The following is a 22,112-nucleotide window of genomic DNA, read 5'->3' on the forward strand; positions in this document are numbered from 1 at the left end:
AAAAGATTTGTTATGATAGCCCTAGCTGTAGCAAAAAAATGTATTATGTCAACCTGGAAATTAGAAGACAACTTGAGAATACAACAATGGTACATAGAAATAAATAAATGTATTCCATTAGAAAAAATAACATATAATTTAAGAAATAACATCACAATATTCGAACAAATATGGGAGCCATACATGAAATACAATAGAGAAATCCTACCATGGACTTCCACCACCTAAAATGACAGAAGGAGAAGACAACGAAAAGAACTGACTCAGTAAAATTTCTTGTTTATTTTTATTAAGTGACAACATTGTTGAACGGGTTTAATGTATCTCATAGATTGAACTTCAAATAAATGGGAAGGGGGTGGGGGAGGGAGGGAAGGGAGGGGGGAGAAAATGACACTGTATATGTTCAAGAGAAAAAAATGTCTGTATGTATCTTGGTCAGTGTGGTTTATAGTGTGAAAAATAAAAAAAAAATAAAAAAAAGATAGATAGAGGCTGGATGCAGAAGGCTTTTTGCTGCAGACCCAAGACCCATGCTAAAGTTGCTAATTATGTAGCAAATTCAGATTTCCTGCAAACATTCAGGAAGGAGATGCTCAAGTTCCTGGTTGTGGCTGATATAATTTCCTACGGCAGATGTAACGCAGAAATTGGCTGTGATCTCTATGGGTTTTTGAGGAAATTGATGTTATTTCTTTCTAAGAATTTTAGATTCAGGATATTCCAATGCTGTTGATCATTGGCGAAGGATGCAATTCATACATCACGTGGGAAAGTTCAGAGGACTTTGTCTTTTATTTATCGCATGGTTTGCAGCACAAAGCTTTAACAGAGAGATACTCAAAGTTCCTACTCATTGGTTCATTTTATTATGTATTATTTGGTATCTGGAATGTCCTTGTTCTCCCATCTCTTTTGCTTTTAAGTTCTAAAGATTGAATCACTGACATCCAATGTATACTTAACGAAAATCATACTATGGGCTTAACATTTATTTATCACTTTGTCTTTTCTCTAACAGGATGTCCCAAAAAGCCCAAACAAAGAGGATGGTCTCCCAGATGATGTCCTGAAGATGATTGCACAAGCAGACATTCAAAATATTGGTGATCTAGAAAACCTCTTGGGTGTTGAGGCTAAAGGTCAGTGGCCTTCAGAAATGCTATCAATGATAATTGAGAACTTAGAAGATGAAGCTCTCAAGATACTGAACCAGCTATGATGCTTTTCTGTGGGAGGAGAGGGCTGAGACTTGGTAGAAGATATGAAACAGCAAAAGTCTGAAAATCCAGATCTGAACTTCTCGGAAAATATCACCTGAAATCCGGACAACCTGTGAATCCGGGCTCCAGAAAACTCTTGGCTTTTGTATGCATTGTGTGTGTACATTGCATGAGTACGTGCGTTGCAAAAGCGCCACAGATGTACTGCCTGAGAATCCCGAAAATCCAAACAGACCCAATCCCTGAGCAGTCTGAATTTTAGGACTTTTACTGCAAATTAGGCAAATCATCCAAAGGATAGAAAAGGAAAATGTTTCCAGCATTTTGGTGGGGTCAACTCGAGGGTCCATATTAGTCGGTAATAAATTCTAGAAGCAATTCAGGGTAATTTCTTTACTGAGGGAGGAATGAGACTGAGGATCCAGCTATCATATAATGTAGTTGAGGGGAAGCACATGATTGCATTTAAAAGCTAGTTAGATGAGCATGTGAGAGGGAAAATGGGATAAAATGATATATTGATGTTGTAGAGAAGTCAATGGAAGGAGTTTCATGGGGAATAATGGACACCATTAAGCTGGTGGACCAGATTATTGCATTATAACATTTGAAGCAATGTAATGTAATCTATAATTAGTGGCTTGAATTATTTTGTTGATGGTCTAAGTGAAGAGAACACTATCTTTTATTTGAGAGAGCGTAGCCATAGCGATCAGTGGAGGATCTGCTGTTAAAATGAGATAAAAGGATCTCAATATCCTTGGCCCACAACACACGGCGGTGGTGCAGACAACATTCTATTGGTGTGGAAAGAAATGTTGCAGGACATGGAAACCAGAGGGATAGTCTGATTAACATCATGTGGGTAACTCAGGGGTGTCAAGTGTTGGGGGCTGTTTGTGTCTGTTGGTGGTTGGGAAATCTGGTGTTCTACTGGATTTATAGGTTTCCCAGCCACTCAGAAGCAGATGTTGTGGTTTTCCTGTTTTAAAAGCAGTGAAAATTGATGGTTTTCATATCTGTGAGGAGCGTAATCAGCTGTAAAAAATCTTACTTCCAAGAAAAGCTTTTCAAAACCCTTATGCAGAAAGTGTTGAGTGGTGTGGTGCGGTATGATGACCAACTTATATTATCAACACTTTGGTGGGAACTGTTGTCAATTTCCTGAGCAGCATATGATGCATCTGGGAACAACACTGAAAAAAATCAAGAGAGGACAGGCCCTTCATGAATTGTGCATGTAATTATATTCATAGGCCATTGTCTTGGAATAGAGCAAAGTCACAGAATTAATCGTTCCGAGTGGGAACTGTTCAGGACACTGAAAACAAATGAATTTCTGCTATTTTTGTTGCAATTCACAATATACTGATTCATCTATTGGAGAATTACAATTAGTGTATTTGACTTGATAGGAGCCAAAAAAAGAAAGTGAAGTTACATTTCGTTTGATGAATTTCTTTCAAGGAGAGGTTGAGGTTGGTGCTGGCATCACACACACACAATTCAATTTCTCGCCTCAAGTCAGAGAGTAGAACTCGAAGGGGGAAAAATAGCAGTGTCGGCCTTTTAATCATCCACCTCCTGTACAGGAATCACCCACAGGATTTAACAAGTAACATCTAATGCATAAAAACAACAGTCTGGAAGATGAGAATTGAGTGTTCAGCTGAGTGATTAGACTGCCTAATGGACAGTGAACATGAAATGTATGACAAAAGTGAGCAAAATGCAGACACTGGAAATCTGAAATGTAAATAGATAATGCTGGAATTTTTCTGCAGTTCTGGACATACGATCTGAGACAATAACTGTTTCTCTCTTTATCTGCTCAGTAACTTCAGCTTTCTCTGATTTTATTTGAAAATTATTCCATTCCACCTGGATAAAAGTACACATTTAATTGATTTTATGTTCGTTACTGCATGAACGAGTCTAACATCCCCCAAATAGAAGTTGTTTTTTATTGGTTCTGAGTTTATTCAATTTGAGGTAATCACTACTATTTAAACTAGTCATGTTTGATTGTGGTCTGAAAATGTAGCTTCTTGCCCTGAATGGTGCAAATTCTTTTATGCCTCTTCTTTAATTCTGTTTTTATAATTAAATGTTGCTGAGGAACAGATGGTAAGAAAAAAATAGGTTATAATCTTCAGCCTCAGTGACTATATATTTATTACTGAAGGTGTTCTACACAAGTGGAGAAGCTGTACCCATTTGTTAATGGTTGTGGAAAAAATAAACGCAACAGGAAAACTCTACATGAGAAAGCACGCACGGTGGTGAGATTTTAACATCAACACACTGGCGTGCCTATTCTCTGTAAAAATCTAAACACACCCTCACATTATTCTTAAAAGCACACTCTGACCATAAATCCAGAGCAATACACTAATGTGCTGGAGAAATTCAACAGGTCTTGCAGCATCTATAGGGAGCAAAGTATCACCGACATCTTGGGCCTGAACCCTTTGTCAGGAAAGCAGGTAGGAGCCAGAATCAAAGGGGAGGAGAGGAAGGAGGAAAGGGCAGAGGGAGGAGTACAGGTTAACAAGCAAGAGGTGGACATCAGTGGCACTGGTGTCACTAGGGGGGGGTGCGGACTGCGGCAGGTGATACCATCAAAGGGGGTGACACCAAAATGACTGTCTATAAAATTTTTGTGCAGTGTTTCAGCAGGAATTTATTATTTTTTATACAAATATCCCAGTAGTTAGTTATTACAGCAAAAACACTTTTCGTAAACCCAGCTTACATGTATCAATAGACCCACAAGGCTGATTTACTTCATGAACCTTCTAATGTGCTCCTGTCAGAGAACCCCCACCCTCCCCCACCATGTTCTATGTATGATGGAGATGTTATGGAGAGAATTAACATTCTGCATTGTTTTGATTCTGAGAAGTTTAGATAAGCACTTGCTTTTAGCTTATTGAATAATTTGTTAATTATCTACAAAGCACTGAACATAATTTCACATACAAGACACAATCTTAAAAACCTTTTAGAATTTGCGTCTAGTTCCTCCGAGTAAACAGTAATGGTGTGTGCTTCTCACATTTATGGCAGTGTGGGTAGAGTCCATTCCTCTCATTGGGCCCGTGATCGTCATTAGTCCATTCCACTACTCATAGTCTGTTCTCTGTCACATATCCATCAAATCACACCCCCCCCCCACCCACAATTTCTCCTGGCATCACCCTGCACAAAAGGTAATTTACAGTATAGAAATCAATTAACCTCCCAACACATTTGGGATGTTGGAAGAAACCCGCGCAGTCACACACAAAGCAATTAGCAGAGATCAGATTTGAACCTAGATCCCTTGAGCAATCTATTAGTAGCTCTAGACACACGCACTACGCTGCTCTCTCACTGAATTACACCACCATTCTATATCCGCGTTTCATGTTAATCAGAGCAATCCTATAATAAAATGGTTTATAATAAACTTCAAGGCATCCGCTAGCAATCAAACCAAAGACTGCACAGATAAAAATCATTTCACCATCAACTCAATGATGTTCGCTGCAGACTTCATGGGTTTGCAAAGATTTCTTCACTTGTGTATGTTAAACCTTGTTGGACTCTTGATAAAACTCTCGCCTTGTTGTTAGTGACGCATACCAAGACTGGTGACCGTAGTTCCCGATGCAGTGTTTTTAGTTTAATAAAATCTCAGCTCGTTGCTTTTATTCACTGTTCAATGATCTTCATTGGACTAAAATTTTTAATTCTGTAGGCTGTACATTTGCAATCAAGTAAAGGCTATTTAATCGTTCCTCAGGTCACATCCCTTCAGAGGGCTGCAGCTGCCATAAACCTACACAGACAGAATCACACACACACACACACACACACACACACACACACACACACACACACACACACACACACACACACACACACACACACACACACACACACACACACACACAAGATTGTCTGCACCAACATTATTTTACACTCACTATCCTGATCTTTCTGGCCTCTTTGGACAATAACATACAGTCCTGGGTAAACTTGTACCTCTCACTTTGTTCGTTTTAGATTGGTCACAGTGTTTGAGCTACCGAAAGAAAATAGACACACACGCCAAGAGCACTTCAGTTTACACAAATCTTTATTACAAATCCTAAAGCTGATATCAAACTACAATATGCAAGCCCTTCCCAATTATACTTATCAACGCCTGGACTGGTCCCAACTGCCGAAGCGAGGCAACGACTGCACGCTTGTTGGGGCGCCGGTAGCACCTTCTCCACCTCCCTCAACCAGGATGTTAGCTGGACTCTAGAAGTTCTTCTTCTTGCTGAGAGATGTTGCCACCTCTCGGAGAGTCTCAAACTTCAGCAGCGGGACCATGGCTTATATTACCCAAAAGTTGTTTACTCAAGCACCTATTCCCAGCACAGCAAGAAAGATAAGCAAGCAAGCTAGCAGGCTAGGCTATTAACGAATAATATAATTTTCAGCTTATCACTTGAATACAATGGTTTATTTTGCATCAAGGCTAGGCCTCTGACAGTCTGTGACCAAAACAAGCAAGAAGATTAAATGTTCTTGGTACACAGATGTCCTTTTGTCAGATAACTGCACCTCCGGGCCCCATGGCGGAACCCAGCCCACATCCGCTGACTCCCAAAAACAAGCAGGTTCTCAGCCTTGCAGGAGCAAAGGCTGCAAAAGTAAAAAAAAACATGGTTTAAATCTTCCATTACACATACAAAGAAAATGCTATGGTGAAATTATTTTGGAAGCAGACTACTTTTCACCGCACCAGAATGCCCTTCTAAAATCGGAGCAGCATGACCCACTGCTGAGCCTGTTCACCTCAATTTCTTGTCAGAACTATTTACTGTTTTTACCCAGTAACTCACACATTTATAATGATAATGAATTCTATTTAAAGTATTTTACTCTTTAAGGATCGTGTCAATTTAAATGAATACAGATGCCCTTTAGAATAATAGGTAGGGACATGCAGTTCAGAAATAAGCTTAAGTATGCACCTTCTGAATCTTTTATGTCTTGGAGGGTTGGTATCAGATTCTATTTGAATTGTTTTTTTCTGGTGAGTGTTTACAGTGGCAAGTGCCAGGACAAAAGCACTTAACCTGATGATCAAGCCCGAAACGTCAGTTCTGTATCTCTGCCTTTGCTACGTGAAGGACACTGTTTGACCTGCTGAGTCTCTCCAGCATGGTGTGTTTTTACTTTATCTAAATCATTCAGGTTCCTTGAATCATAGAATTCACAGAAGATTTGATGGCAGGTTATTTTATAACATTCACAGAACTTTTAATCCATGTTTCTCTCTGGTACAACATACTCCTAAATTACATACTAGCAAGAGATAATCCTGTATTTGCCAGTCTGAAGATTGACATAAGTAACTTTGTAATGACCAATGTTGGACCATCATGGCTCCCAGGTTAAAAGTCTGACTTGATGAGGAACTCTGCCTCACAGAGATCTGTGAGATTCATCCACAACGGGACAACAGATTTAATCTTTCAGTCATTCTCAAGTCACAAGTCATTGGTGGTGTCCGTAAATAAATATGATAATTGATCTTGCTAGTTATAAAGACAAACAGCTGGGTGTTCAGTGAATGAACAAAGTGTCCTGATGAGATGATCTCTTCACATATAAGATATAGGACAACATAGACTCCAAATTTGATTTGGCCATTCATGGAAGAAAGCTCGTCGAGATTGTTGTAATTGCTAGACAGAAAAAAACACACTGTGGCAAATTTCAGGAGGTCTTGCTTGAGGTTCCCAAGTAATTTATAACTACAGATTTTATGTCTGGTGTTTGGAACTTGCAGCTGTTGTGTTAGCATTCACAAGCCTCATTCCCATTTGGAAAATGCATTCTCATCCGTAAAATATCTCCGCATGACCTCTGATAAGTTGAGGCTCATTAAAGCAAGTTTCAGGTTTGGAGTTTGGAATATGTTGGCGTATGATGTGCATTACTGTTTTATTTGGTTTCCTGATTTGCCTTTTTTGCTGAACTTTATTTTCCTTGGAATTTCTGACCCCAAGCCTGCAGAAATAAGTAAGAATGGAGAGGATGACAAAGGGACTTACCCTGTCAACTTCCCCCTATGGCTTGTCTGAGAATGTGCACATGGTGGGAAGTAAAGACACAATGCTGGAGAAACTCAGTTGGTCAAATATAACAATTATGAAGATACATACGCAACAGTTTGGACCTGAGCCTTCATCAGGTATGAAAAAATGTTGGCAAGTACCTGAACAAAATGGTTAGGTGGAGGAGCACAGTTCCACAGGCAGGAGGATAAGGGAGGGGAAGGGGGATGGCTCTGGGAATGGGGTGGAGAGCTGGAGGAAAGAAGACAAAGGGGAAGGGAATGGAGGGGGAATGGTGCATTGGCTAGCAGAAACTGGAAAAATCGATGTTAATACCATCCAGCTGGAGAGAGCCTAAAAGGGAAATCAAATGTTGTTCCTCCAGTTTAACAGTGGTCTTGGTGGGATAGTATATGAGACCATGGGCAGAGGTGAGCATGGGGGTGGGGCGTGGAATTTAAGCGGTTAGCCACTGGGAGATCCCTGTCACTGATGTGGACAGAGCGAGTGTGCCCAGTGAAGCGATCTCCCAGTCTGCACCCAATCTCTCTGGTGTAGAGAAGGCAACAAAGGGAGCACCGGATGCAGTAGAGAACTCCCAGGGATACACGTGAAGTGCTGCTTCACTTGAAAGGACTTTTGGGGCCCTGAATGGTGGGTGAGGGAGGAGGTGGGGGTGCAATAGTGCCACTAAATGTAGGCTGGCACATAGATAAAATGGCAGGGGGAGGAGTTGAATGTAGGCAGGTGCCCGAACAAAAATGGTGGGGGAGAGGGGCAGGGAAGAGAGCAAAATAAATGTATGCAGGCAGGTTACATGGCTCCTGTCTGGGGACTGCCAGGCAAAACCATTTGTCAGCATACACTATATAATTCACTGAATAATGAGTGGCTGGGGCTTATCAATATCCCAGCCCTACACTGTTCATCCCATCGCCATTACGGCCTCCAACATTCAGTTGCTCTGCACTAAGATCTTAATCACCATTGAGGAGGGAAGCGGATTGGGAGGGAGTGAGTGAGATGACCTAAAGCTGCTTCTCTCTTTCCCTCCTTTTCCAGTATCATCCATTCTCTGTAGCTTCCATTTCTGTGCGCATGACCAATTCGTACTTCTCATGGTTCCATAAAGGTATCAGTGCTCATCTTCCCTCCTAAATGATGCTTCAGAATCTGAATTTATTGTCACAAACACTTCACGAAATTCATTGTTTTGTGGCAGCGTCACAGAGCAAACATTACAAAATAAATAAAAATAGTGCAAGAGAAAGATGAAGTGAGGCAGTGTCTATGATTCATTGTTCATTCAGGAATCTGATGGCAGAGGGGAAGACGCTGTCCTTGTGCCGCTGAGTGCCCATCATCAGGCTCCTGTACCCTTTTCCAGATGGCAGAGTGAAGGGGGCACGGCCTGGGTGGCAGGGCCCATGAGGATAGAGGCTGCTTTTTTAAGACACCGCCTCTTGTAGATGTCCTCGATGGAGTGAAGACTTGTGCCAGATTTTAGATTTATTGTCAGAGTACATACATGACCACATACAACCCTGAGATTCTTTTTTCTGTTGGCGAAGCAGAATTACCACTTATTGGCAGTGCAAAAAAAACCTGTTCACTACGTATGCATGTGAACAAAAAAAAACTGTAAACAGACAACAAATGTTACAAACTGTGCAATAGAGAGAGAATTTTTAAAAATCAATAAAGTGCCAAGTAAGAGTCCTTAAATGAGTCCCGGATTGAGTTTGTAATTGAGGAGTCTGATGGTGGAGGGGGAGCAGCTGTTCCTGAACCTGGTGGTGCGAATCTTGTGGCAAATATACCTCTTTCCTGATGATAGCACGGAGAACAGAGTGTGTGCTGGGCGACGTGGATCCTTGATGATGGCTACTGCTCTTTATTCAAATTTTATTTGAACAGCTGCTACGAGCAAAGCACAACAAAGCTCTCTGCTCCCATCTTCACCAAAGGTTTATGTTTTACTTTATAGAACATACACAGTTTTAAACATTTTTTTTAACTTATTTTATTTTAACTTTTAATTTTTTTCCTTTTTTTTTACCAGTTGCTTAAATCCAGGATTCCAAGGGGTTTTTATTGTATTTTGAATAAGCGGAACATTGCTGTATATGAAGTTAAAGTTGAAAATCAATCTATAGTGTTTTTCATGTTAAATTTTTTTAATCAAGATATTTCAATGGTAAATCCAAAAACAAAATCTCTGCTGTCCCTTTTAGACAAGTGAAAAAAAAAACCACTTGGTTGAGTTCCATTTGTAACTGAACAGTGAAATAATCCGACAGGCCTAAACATTTTGGCGTGGTTTCACCATCTGTGAGGAGAATTAGTTTGGAGTGAAATCACAATCATGATCTTATTTAAGACAATACTGACAGCCTTGCAAATCTTTGCGGTTCCTTTTCAAAGTGCAAGGGGATTTCTGATATTATCAAATTTTGAATGATCAAACTTGAATTAAATGTAGTTGGTAGTGGTATTGTTGCCGTATCAATAATTAATAATTGAAGTTTATTGTGAAATCTCTGCCTCAGTGAGGGAGTAATGGATTAGGCAATAAATCTGAATAACACAGAGCAATTGAACCATGACATTGTTGAGACATAAAATGTGCAATTTGCTCCAACATAATTTCCCTGTTGCATCACCCCTTCACATGTGAAAAGGCATATGATTGAGATCACGGGATTTCAGTCCTTTTAAACCTGATTTTTAGATGCACACGATGCCAATTTAGAATTCCTTTGTGTCCTTTCATTTCATTTTCCCAATGTTTCATCCTTTAAGGTGTGTGTTAACTATTAAATAATATGTATTATTCATGGTTTCAAAACTGCTGACAATTACTCTTTTATTAGGAATAATTTTGTTCATATTTTTATAAGAATGGAAGCTTAGCTCCATTATTGCATGCTCAAATTAGGTGGTGGATAAAATCTTACATTAATGGCTGATGATCAAAGTGGTGTCATTATTAATGTTAGTGCAACGCTATTACAGTGTCGGCGACCTGGGTTTGAATCCAGTGCTGTCTGTAAGGAGTTTGTACATTCTCCCACATCTGCATGGGTTTCCTCTGGTTTCGTCCCACTATTCAAAATATGCAGAGGTTGTAAATCGATTGGTGCATTTGGGCGGCGCGGGCTCATGGGCCAAAGGAGCTTATTACCGTGCTGTACGCCTCAATTTAAAATTATGTAGAGAAGATATAGCTCCACGAATTAACATTTCTATTCAGCTGTATGCTTAAAGAATGTTTCACAAACAAATCCCAGTTGTTTATATTACATTTTTAATGTTCTTTCAACAGATCCTGCTGGCTTCAGTCCCAGATCCAGAACAGGTAGGCCTAATAAATGGGACTCTTGTGTTTTTAAATGGAATTAACAGCAAGGTGAACAATGCACTGTTCATATTCAAACATGGCTTCTGGGGTCATATGCAGGCAAAGCCAAATAAAAGTGTTGAATTGTGGTGATGAAGGTGTGAATTACATTTCTGAGTGTTTTTTTTGAGCATTTCCTACAGTTGTAGTATCACAAATTGATTTGAAATTGTACCTTTGGATTTGACAAATCAATGGCGGAGCCGCTAAACTGAGCATTCTGGTGCAAATAGAATGAATTGTAGAGGATGGAGTACCAACACAACAAATTTAGAAAGCTAATTACACACCAGTTTTGTGAAGGAGGGGATGGTGTAAGATTGGTAGAGAGGGAGAAGAGTGATCTCATGTTTGTACAGAAACAAAGTAATTGATAAATTTCGAGGGTCCAGGGAAGACATAATTTTGAGGAAAGGAGAAACTGTCAAAGTATTCTGTGGAATGAATGGTGTTGGGATATGTCAATAACTAAGGGGCTAAATTAATGAAAGATAACAAAAAAAACCTGAAGAATCTGTTGTAAGAAAAGTAAAATTGGGCTGGCTGAAGTTAGTCAACTTACTTCTGTGAACTGATCCATCCAATGAAAAGAAAATCAACTTGGTGATCCTTTGACAATTGAGCAAAACCTCTAACTTATTGAGTTAGCTTAACTGAATTGTCAAAGGGCTCATGTAGCATTTATTAGATGGCATGTTATACAGTAAAACTCCCGATACCCAGCACCTATGGAGATTGGTAGAAGTTGGATCATTTAATTTTCTGGTTGCTTGAAATTGCGTGTTGCGAGGAGTGACAAACTAACCGCAAAGGGGCGCCAATTTTAAACTTTAAAAAAATTTTTTTTTACCTATTTATTTTCCATGATTATTTTCCTGGTTGTTTGAGGCTGCCGGTTGCTTAAATAATGGGGATTTTACTGTACTCATGCAGACTGACAATCTTCAACTGCTGTTTATTTATTTGATGGAGGATCCACGGTCAGAGCATCGGGAGTTCGGATAGATGGGTGGCCAAGGTGAGGATCCATGGTCGGTGCATTGGGAGCTCAGATAGCAGGTGGTCAGAGGAAAAAATAGGGGTGGGTGGGTCGACTTTTGCTAGGGTCGAACACAAAATGTATGATATTTGGGCCAAAAGTCGGGGAGGGGGGTGTCAAAGAATCCATGGGATCGACCATTATACCAGCATATATGGTAAATCATGTTGATCCAAATAATATGGTTCCTTGAGCAGCGCATAAAATGCTGGAGGAACTCAGTGGGTCAGGCAGCATCCACGGAAGGCAATAGATAGACAGTTTCAGGTTGAAAACCCTTCAGGACTTGGAAGAAAGAGGGAAGAAGCCAAGATGATAGGGAAGTAGGAAGGGGTGATTGGTGGTGGGAGTGGGGGTGGGGGGTGGCTTCTTATTGTTTTCCTGGTCTGCAGCTTTTGAGAAATGTTTATTGAGAATAAATTATTGCAATTTCTTCCATAAATGTTGCAAAGGAAATGCAGTGGAATCAGCTACTGAATGAAATGAGAAACCGGTTTTCAGGCAATGGGGAAAGGGAAATATCCCCGACGAGTGCAAGTGCTCGGTGAGCAAGTTATTGAGATTGAAACCATCTTCTGTATGGTTTTACTGTCATCCAAAGGTACAGTATAACCCCTGATATCCGGAATTCTAGCAACTGGCGGCCTCAAGCACCAGGCAAAAAAAAAATTGTGGAAAATAAACAAGCAAAATATATGGAAGTTTGGCACGCTTCACTGTTAGATCGCCAATCACACAACATGTTATCTCAAGCAACTGGAAAATTCACTTATCCGGCATCTACAATCCAGGAGTTTTACTGGTTTTGGATATTCTATGGTGGTATAGATTGTCACAATGAGCTATTTTAAAGCACGTGTCAGTTCCCAGCTTGATTATCTAACCACCATAAGCATCTTTATCTTTCTGCTAAAATGTACCTCAATTTCTACATTTTCCCCTTATTGGGCACATTTAAATTTTGTTTTGTTTTAAATGCATTCAGGTGATTTCTGAGGTGAGTGGGAGCAGAAATTGGTTGAATAGTATGCTTCAGCTGCTGTTGTTGGGTTCGTTGTTTTCTGCCTGTTACTTTCACATGCTCACAGTAATCAATCATCTTTTATTATTACAATAAAAGTCCTAAAATCTGGATTGTTCGGGGATTGGTTTGGTCCGGATTTTCTGGATTCTTGGGCCGTGTATCTGTGGTGATTACACAGTGCATGCACGCAAAAGCCACAAGTTTCTGAGATCCAGATTCCCAGCTGGTCTGAAATTCAGGCGAGAGTTTTCGAGAAGTCCGGATTCTTGGGTAGTCTGGATTTCTGGCGTTGGGATTTTTGGACTTTTACTGTACTTGCTATGGTTTCAGCTGGGTACCCAATCTGAGGCTGATGGACAGAGGGGTCTGGTCTGTGCTAATATTAACCCATCTTAACATTTTACCCAGATCAGGATTGTTTGCTTAGTATTGCAGCATCTTTTACTGTTCCTGGTTAACAGCAATATTTGTGGAGTTTAGTAATCATCCTTCTGCACTTCCCTACAAGATTGTATTGGATGCGAAATAAATGATAAGTCCAGCCATATCCAGGTTTTGATTGGGATTTCATTGGTTACGGCTATATTTTAATTTTAAATCCTAAGAAATTTGTTACTTGTGGTAATTTCCTAATCATTATAAATGTTAAATGCCAGGAATTATTTGGATGCAGGGAAGAAGCATAATACGATCACCTATGGAATACCTTTGAGGGAGTACTGTCAAGCTATATAATTGACAATATTCACTCCCACCACAACTGCACAATCCAGAACAAATCTGGGAACAATATAAAAATGAAAGTGTTCAGGAGAGCTTGAGCTGATCTGCATTTAAATCTCTATGGATTTCTTTGGTTGGGTGATATGTCCAGACGGACAAGGTAGGTCTTGCATTAGTTTCCACTCATTGCCGCCTGTTCTTCCTCAATGCTACCCCCTTCTTCCTCAGCAGCTCCCTGATTTGGTCTCAGAGCACCTGAACAGATTTGAAATTTTTCACCAAGTCTTCCATAAACAGCAGGAAAAGTAACCCTTCCAGGATGAAAGGCTTTGGATGAGAAGTCCTGTGATGGTGTTTGAGTCTAGTTATTGTTGTTGCTGAGAACTACACTGATGTGTTCTTTTATTTCTCTTTGTGATTTTATTTGGTGCTTTCCCTGCAAACATTTCAATGGATCTTTATCTTCTGGTTGGTTCACTTTGTTGTAATTGATCACTTTGATCTTGATGTTTCTAATCTCATTTAAGCTTTTAACAAACTGCTGCGTCAAAGAATTTAGTTAATAAGAAGATGTATGCAGTCTGCTCTCATTATCAGACACATTCATTCAAATATGCTGTATCGCTTCTGAGAGCTGCTCTTGCTCCAGCTATTTTATAGCTGGAAAAATACACAGGCCAGGGTCAAACTTGTCTGGTTTGTGTTATTCACCAACTCCTGCCTCAACACAACCCATGTAAATAGAAAGCTTTTTGGTACTTTCTCTTTGTTTAGCTGGTTGTTTGTTTTCGTTTCTGTCTGGTCTTGTTGAGTTCTTTCTCGTGCTGGGTCTATGCTTCCTGTCTAAACTTGCTTAGCCCTTTGCCTGGAGAAGGCTGCTGCCTTGACCGGATCTTGTTCAATCTTTCTACCAGCAACATCACAGACGAAACAGGAGGAAATTAATGAAAAGCCAAGTGATAAGAGTGGAGAATGTTCTGTCAGAAGGTGGTTTTGGCTTTGGGAATGGCGCAAGCAAGACGAAAGGAAAAGGACTGAGTAAAAGAAAAAAAAGAGCAGACAAAAATATGTACATATATTATGTTTTCTCATTAGCTCTATGCTGAAGCAAGTTTTATTTAAACGTCTGCTTGAGAAAAGTAAATCTGGGATGGAAACCAAATGCTAGGAGTTTAAACAAATTAAACATTGAATTTACTTAACGCATCTATTTTACAGACACAAATATTTTCAACTCTCAGTGCCAAGGAAACAAGTAGCTCTTGACCTCCCTCCATTTGGAATAGTCTTCCATCATTATATACTGCATCTAGTCAAATGTTAAGGAAGTTCTGGTACGGCATTCATTACAGTAATTCTGCTCTCCCATTGTTTAGTTATCCCAGCTGTAGCCATACCATCTCTTCCTATATTTAGATACTCCTGATTTTATTTTGTGGCCAGCTGGGTGTTTTAAATATTCAACAATTCATCACGAAGCGAAAAAAACATGAGCGTAATCTCTAAAGACATGCTCATAAGCAGAGGTCCTGTTAGCCTTACGTGGAATGTGCAGTCTCTCTCCAATGGGACCCAGCTGGCAGGAAACCACAGCTCCGAGACCCTGAAGAATGTTTCAAGTACTGCTGGAACTTAGCTGAAAGTTAACTCGGTGCTATACTGAGTTAATAAGCTCTGTCCAGAAACTTTAAGTATGGCCTTGCAGCATTAAATGGAGGTATCTAGATTTTTTTTGTGCTTCAACATGACAGACCAATCATCAATAGTGTAACATGGTTCAGTGAATGGTCTTTGATTGGGTATCACAAGACTCTAAGAAAAGAGGAGCAGGGCTAGGCTTTGGTCCTTCATCCTGCCCCACCATTCAATATGAGCTATGCTGGCCTCAGCTATTCTTTGCCAGTTCCCCATTATTAGCCCTTAATTCCCCAAATCTTTCAAAAATTTATCTACTGCCGCATTTAAATATTTGGAATTTTGCTTCTCCCGGGCACAAAATTCAGAGCATAAAGCCTCTGAAAATAATTTTTTACACAGCTGTGTTTTAAACGAGCGCCCCCATATCTTGTATCTCCCCTCATTAAAAACATCTCTACCCCTAAAGGTAAAGGTCCATTATTGTCACATAATATTACATTTAAATGTTATATACATGAAATTCTTTAACTGTTGTCTACCGTAAGGCAGAGAGTTGTCACTTTGTCCAGCGCCCCTCACGGAAATCTGCAGCACCTGGTGTTTGCTAGGGCTGTCTCCCCTCCAGGTCCTGACTGGTCCTGCTTCCGAGATCAGACAATCTCAGGTGTATTCTGCCTGTCAAGGTCTTGCTCACCTCAGTAAGGGAGCAGATAATGGAGCTGGCTCTGAGGATTATGTCAACTTAAAGCCAAATATGCACCAACAAAGTTCACTTTTTGGGACTAAAATGAGCATGCACTAGAGAGGTGAACAATCATTATGTATTGTAATCTTAAAATACTTCCTAGTTTGAATCTCCTGACTTAAGGCAATTTTTGAAATCTGCTCTGTTTAATTTATTTTTCTTGATCAACATCTTTTCACGTACAGAACCTAATTATGTTATCATCACTGATCATGATGTTTTACCACACTAAAATTTTCATAATTATGGTTTAATCCTTTATATTTGATCAGGTATAATCATATCCTTTTAAAGGTAATTCAAAAGAAATAATTTTACTGTATATTAGTTGATTGAACTATTTGAATAATGTCCCAAAGATTTAGAATTTGAAGTTCTAAAAATTTGTATCAATGTTCCCTATATGTTGTGAACATTTTTCATAAAGATTTTTCACCAGCTTTCAATTTGATTTATATTTGAGCAATGATATTTCTTTATGCAACTCTTAACAGAATCTGAATCCCCTTTATTTTTGAAGAGATATTAAATTAACAAAAAACATTTATCATATGATAACATAAAATAATTCATTATAAGGGCACCATGTGCTCGGTACTTGTACCTTCATACAGCACAATATCACGGCCCTGTTCTAACTTTGCGATGTATTTCATGTCGCATTGTAATGCAACTACTTTCCACTTTAATGTTTTAAAAGTTTTGGAAATATCGTAATTATTATCATTTTGATGCAATTGCCATATTTTGTTGATTGATCAAATAAGGATTAAAAGATGTGTGATCTGATACATATTTATCATCATGTTTCATACAACATTAAAGGAGACTTTTCACTCCAATAACTTTATGCTGCCTTTCAGAGCATTCCCATTGGTTCCATTTTGGCACCCATTTTGAATCACGTGCTCATCAATTCCTTCCTAATTCTCTTGCCACATCTATTCAGTCAGGTAATTTATATTATCAATTAACCTACCAACTTGCACATCCACAGCTTATGGGAGGAAGCCACAGAACCCAAAGGAAGACCAAGGAGAGAACATGTGATATCATTGGAGATGGGACCCAATATCGGCATGAAACCTTGGACCCTGAAGCCGTGAGGCCTTTCACTTTTAGTCTGCAAACAACAATCATCCTTCCAGCTAAATTTCCTGGATAATGCCCGACTTACATTGTGATCTTGCTGATTCCAGGATATTAGAACTCTAATAATTCCCTTCTCGCCCACTCCCAATGCTCATCACCTGCCCACCAATTCCAGACCCCAGACACAATAATGTCCACAAACCAATCAATCATGCCCCTGGATTGGAGCAATGATTGGTAATGTGATTTGATAAGAATATAAATTACTAGGATAAGACACTTAACAATCATATAATTTAAGTGTTTTTAAAAAAATTACCTGACCTGTTTTCCCAAGAAAGGAACATCCCCACTCTATGTTCAAATTACTGCAATAAATAGATTTCAGATTCAGAGATCAGATTTATTGTCAGACATTACATACAACCCTGAGATTCTTTTTCCTGCGAGTGAGGCAGAATTAAAAGAAGTAATTATTATTTTTCCATCATTTTGTTTTTCTTATCTACAATTCAACTGCAGTATTTGAAGTTCACCCAAAATTTAGGTCGGGCCTAACAATGATTTGCATCATAAGCTCTTTCTTCTCAAATCAACAAATCACTGAGTTTGTGGGGAATGATTCAACATTTAAAAACCAAGGTCCTTTCATAGACCCTGACACTGTGTCATGTATTTTGTATACAAAACAGAGAAGGCCTTTTTGTCGATGCCAAAATTCCTAAGATGCTTTTGCATATTTCTGATGCTCATAATAAATCAAACCCATATTGAATTCAACAATCTTTGGAATTATCTTACTTCATCACTGACTGAGTTTATAGGCCCAGGGCTATTGTTTAACCAGCTTGAGCAATTTTCACAGCCACGTGATGTGTCTTGCGGCAGATTTGGACTTGGGATTACATGCTAGTTGAACTGAGTGGGTTTTTTGTGCTTTGTCTTTTTTTTAAAGGTGTGACAAATTGGCTGGATTCATACAAAAGTACTCACGAATACCTTCAACAAAAGGTCCGCAATGATGAACATTCGCCCCTGTGGCATCACCCAGTAGTACCACAAGAACCTTCACCACAGAACCATGAACCATCATTTAAAGCAGGTCTGCTAGTATTACTACCAGTTCATGCTCCGCTTCCATTTCCTGTTTAACAATATGAACAGGAGCACCTTTCATCTCAGTTCTTTTAGAGGAGAGTAAGCAAGGCAAGACTTCAACTTGCTGGGGTCTCTCTCTGTCTCTCTTAACTTTTTACATGTGTTTATAATTGAAAGCATGTTGGCTTAGGCCATGAAGTTAATGGACAATTTACCATTTTATTCCATTTATCAAGATATTATGGTCATTTGATTCCTGGAAGAACTTCTTATGTTTCTGATTCCAACCCTACAATTTAATATTACTCTCATCTGTTTGCAACCGATTTCCAGGGACTTTCCTCTTTTCAGACCCTATTCAAGAGTGTAAATCTCGAGACCATATTTCTGGAGATGAACAAAGAGCAGACTTTGGACAGCTTAGATAAATAGACCTCTCTATCCATATTTAACAAACCACTGGCTACAGAGTGCTAACTTTGCCTTTAATATGTATAATTTGGAAGAATTTAAAAAATTCATTTTCTTTTGAAACAAGTATTCAGTATACCTGGCTACAATTTGAAAGCCAGCTTTATTCTTATTAAAAGCAGAAGTACTTCCTTGATGGGCAATGCTTGGGCCAGTATTACTTCATTGCAAGAACTTGCCTTTGTATCCTCAGCAATCTTTCAGATGTCACATTTCAACTTCCTCTGAAAAGAGGATGATTATGAAGTCGGGACGTTGGTAAAATGGATGCAGGGTAGATGTGAGAAAATGGTAAAATAGCAAGTCAATTTTGGAACTTACACCAAAGAATTAAAACATTGCCTGTTCTAATCCAGTTTGCACCAGATCAGATCCCAGTCCATTGCCCTCCAGACCTCTTCCATTCATGTTCCTGTCAAAATTTTTCATAATTGAGCCCGCATTCATCACCTCAGCTGGCAGCTCGTTCCACACTTCCATCACTCTCTGTGTGAAGAAGTTCCCCCTCATGATCCTCTAAACTTTTCCCCTTTCACTCTTAACCCGTATTCTCTGGTTTGTATCTCATCCACCCTCAGTGGAAAAAGCTTATCTTCTATCATTATTTTAAATACCTCTATCAAATCTTACCTCATTAATCTTTGCTCCAGGGAATAAAGCCCTAACCTATTTAACCTTTTTCTGTAACTCAGTTCCTGAAGTCCGGGCATCATCCTAGTAAATCTTCTCTGCACTCTTTCCATCTTACTGATATCTTTCCTGCAGTTAGGTGACCAAAACCCTAACCCTAATGGGCTTGCACGGTTCTTGGCCACAGCTCCTTATACAAGAAGCACCATATTTTGTAACTGAAATATGAGAGAAAACCCAACTCTTAAGGACTCCACTTCATTCCCATTGTGATTTAGCAACAAGGATACTTTAAAAGGTTGCTTCTCTTTCTATGTGAAATACATGTGTGTTATTAGAGGTACATCTTTAATAATGCATAGGATAACACAGTTTCCACAGAAACTTAGATGCACAATGATTTATTGTTGAAGCAGCAGAAGTTACGCATAAAGCTGAAAAGAACTGAACCTGCTTGATTAGAAAATCAACGCTAATTTGCAGATGACTGATCCGAGGGACGAACCTTGGACTTTTGCATCCATTTTTGCAATGAGTTATTTTTCAGACTGCCATGTGCACATTTAATATCCCCTATCAAACTCAAATAATGGTTGTTAACCTGTTGGGGGCAGCCATGCAGGAATGTTTTTCCCTTGAGTATGTGACCCTCACAGTTTTTCAGCATCTGCTACCATTTAAGCAATACTTAACTGATGGAAAGCTGTTTATTTTCAGTTAGTAGAAGCAGACAGGCTCTGTTCCTCCCCATACTTCTGATGTTCACACTAACTTTGTTCCCACCACCTGCTGTGTGTGTATGAAATCGGTTCAATTGGTCCCAAGGGCAACGAATCTGAACAGGGCTGGTTGAACAGTAGATTTTTTTATTTACACGCAGAGGGGAGTTGACAAAGGGTAAATACACATACACTTGCTGGATTAAACGACACACTCACCATCATTCGCGGATAGAAAGCTTTACAATCAAGTTACAACATACAATACCCACCACCCATTGATAACTCTAGCAGGCACGGGTCTTAGTCAAATTAAACTAGGGACAATAATCTCTAGACTCACACAGGTCCCAACCCTTTGTCTGTGCACACCTTATCAACCTGGAATGGAGCAACGGTTTGTTCTTGAAGAAGAGGCACATGGTGGGCTTTATAGTGTCATCAGCTGGCAATTCAGGCCCAAGTATCAATGAAGGAATTAAGGAGGCTGATGACCAGGTGAGACAAGGCTTGACCTATGGGCAGGGCTTGCCTTAGATTGGCAGGTAAGGTGACTTTCAACAAGGTTCCAAACGAAGCGGCCACATGCCCTTCACGATCCACATTCCCAGCAGGTTCCAAATGGAGAGGTCACCTGATCTTCTCCAATCCACACCACACCACCTTTCCCTGCCCTGGGAACCATGTTAGCTTGGGCTGACATTCGTGGAAAACAAAATGGCCAAGTTGCATTGGGAGACCTGACTGATGCTACCAGTTTGATTGTATTAAGCACTGGCAGTCTGATGTCTGGTGGTCTTTGGCTGCGTTGCACTGGCTCCAGACTTGAAAATAGGCTGTAACCTAATTCCACACATCTGCCTATCACTGGACTGTCTTCACAAAGCCAAATTGGTCCAACTCAAGATTCAAGAGTTCATTATTTGTTGCGCAAAAAGACAGTGCAATGTTACTTAAAAATTCGGTTTTTTCTGCCATAAGGCAGATAGATTCACCATCGGCACAAATTGCCTGAAGGGCCTCTTGCAATTGGAGTAACAGAAGCAAGAGAGAGCCCCTCAGAGTTATTGAATGTCCGTGGATTTGTCTCCAGTGTCCCCACAGCCCCTGCGGCCACACCTCGTCCATCCCAAACCATCAGCAGCCCGAGTTCCAGATTCGAACCGCGACATGATTAGGAAGCCTTCAGCGCCCTTGATGCCCTCTCGCATCCAATTTCTGATACCTGGCGTCCATTCAGCCAGTCTCCAGCAGTCCGCAACCCGGTGTGAATCCCTCGAACGCAGTCATCAGCCTGCATGGGTTCTGTGCGTGGAACCTGTGCAGGCTCTCAGCAATTGCAAATTATGTTAGGTTCACTGACAAAGACATAGTGTTGAACACGACTTGGTGATTGAAAATAAGAAGGTGCAATATGGTACAAATGAGGGTGTTACATTGCCAAGATGAACAACTGAGTTAGGAATAGTGTACTAATTATAGATAGGATAATGAGAAGGGAAAATATATCTGGAGGAGTGTAATTTGGTTGTAAAACATACAAGTTTGCAGACTCTGATTGAAGTAGAAACACAAAGTTGGGGAAACTCAGCAGATCAAACAATGTACTTTATGTAGTGAAGACAAAGATTCATAACCAATGTTTCAGCCTTGAGTCTTCCATCAAGGTATGAGCAATATGTAGGCAGTCACCTGAACAACATGATGGGGAGGGGGTGGTGGGATCACAGGTGGATGACCGCAGTCCCACAGGCAAGAGCTAATAGGGAAGTAGGGCATACCAGCAAACAAGGGGAAGGCTCTGCAAATAAAGAGGGAGGGAAAGGGGGTGGAGAGCTGGAGGAAAGAAGATGGGGAAGAGATGGAGAACGGAGAGTAGTCTAGCAGAAACTAGAGAAGTCGCTGTTAATGCCATCCGGTCAGAATCTGTGTTCTCAGCCTTAAACATCATGTTAAATGTCAGTTATGTATCTTTATCTTTGCTGTATAAAGTTAATGTCTCAGTTCTGAGATGCTTCAGCCATAGCCCCTTTCCATCCCCTCTCTTGCTGCTATGCCTTCCCTCCCTTATCCACCTATTACCTCTTGCCTGCAGCCCTGTTCTCCTCCCTCCCCCACCGTTTTGTTTGGACACCTGCCTACATTTTGTTCATACCTTGATGAAGGGCTCAAGTCCGAAACATTATTTCTGCATCTTCATCTTTGCCAC

The 22,112-nt window shown here is 40.0% G+C and overlaps 1 protein-coding gene across 4 annotated transcripts in view; it reads left to right on the plus strand.

Annotated features, from left to right (window-relative positions):
* The window catches only part of LOC138759532 (platelet-derived growth factor subunit A-like), a 75,059-nt gene that overhangs the window by 39,752 nt on the left and 13,195 nt on the right, over positions 1-22,112 (plus strand). For 3 of the 4 annotated variants that reach the window (XM_069930114.1, XM_069930115.1, XM_069930112.1), the window contains 3 exons: positions 1,022-1,142; positions 10,650-10,682; positions 17,941-18,087. In XM_069930114.1, coding sequence (XP_069786215.1) covers positions 1,022-1,142; positions 10,650-10,682; positions 17,941-18,087 — 301 coding nt within the window. The remainder of the gene's footprint in view (positions 1-1,021; positions 1,143-10,649; positions 10,683-17,940; positions 18,088-22,112) is intronic. The other variant, XM_069930116.1, reaches the window with a different exon arrangement.

This window comes from Narcine bancroftii, chromosome 3, assembly GCF_036971445.1.
Source record: "Narcine bancroftii isolate sNarBan1 chromosome 3, sNarBan1.hap1, whole genome shotgun sequence".
Taxonomy (NCBI): domain Eukaryota; kingdom Metazoa; phylum Chordata; class Chondrichthyes; order Torpediniformes; family Narcinidae; genus Narcine; species Narcine bancroftii.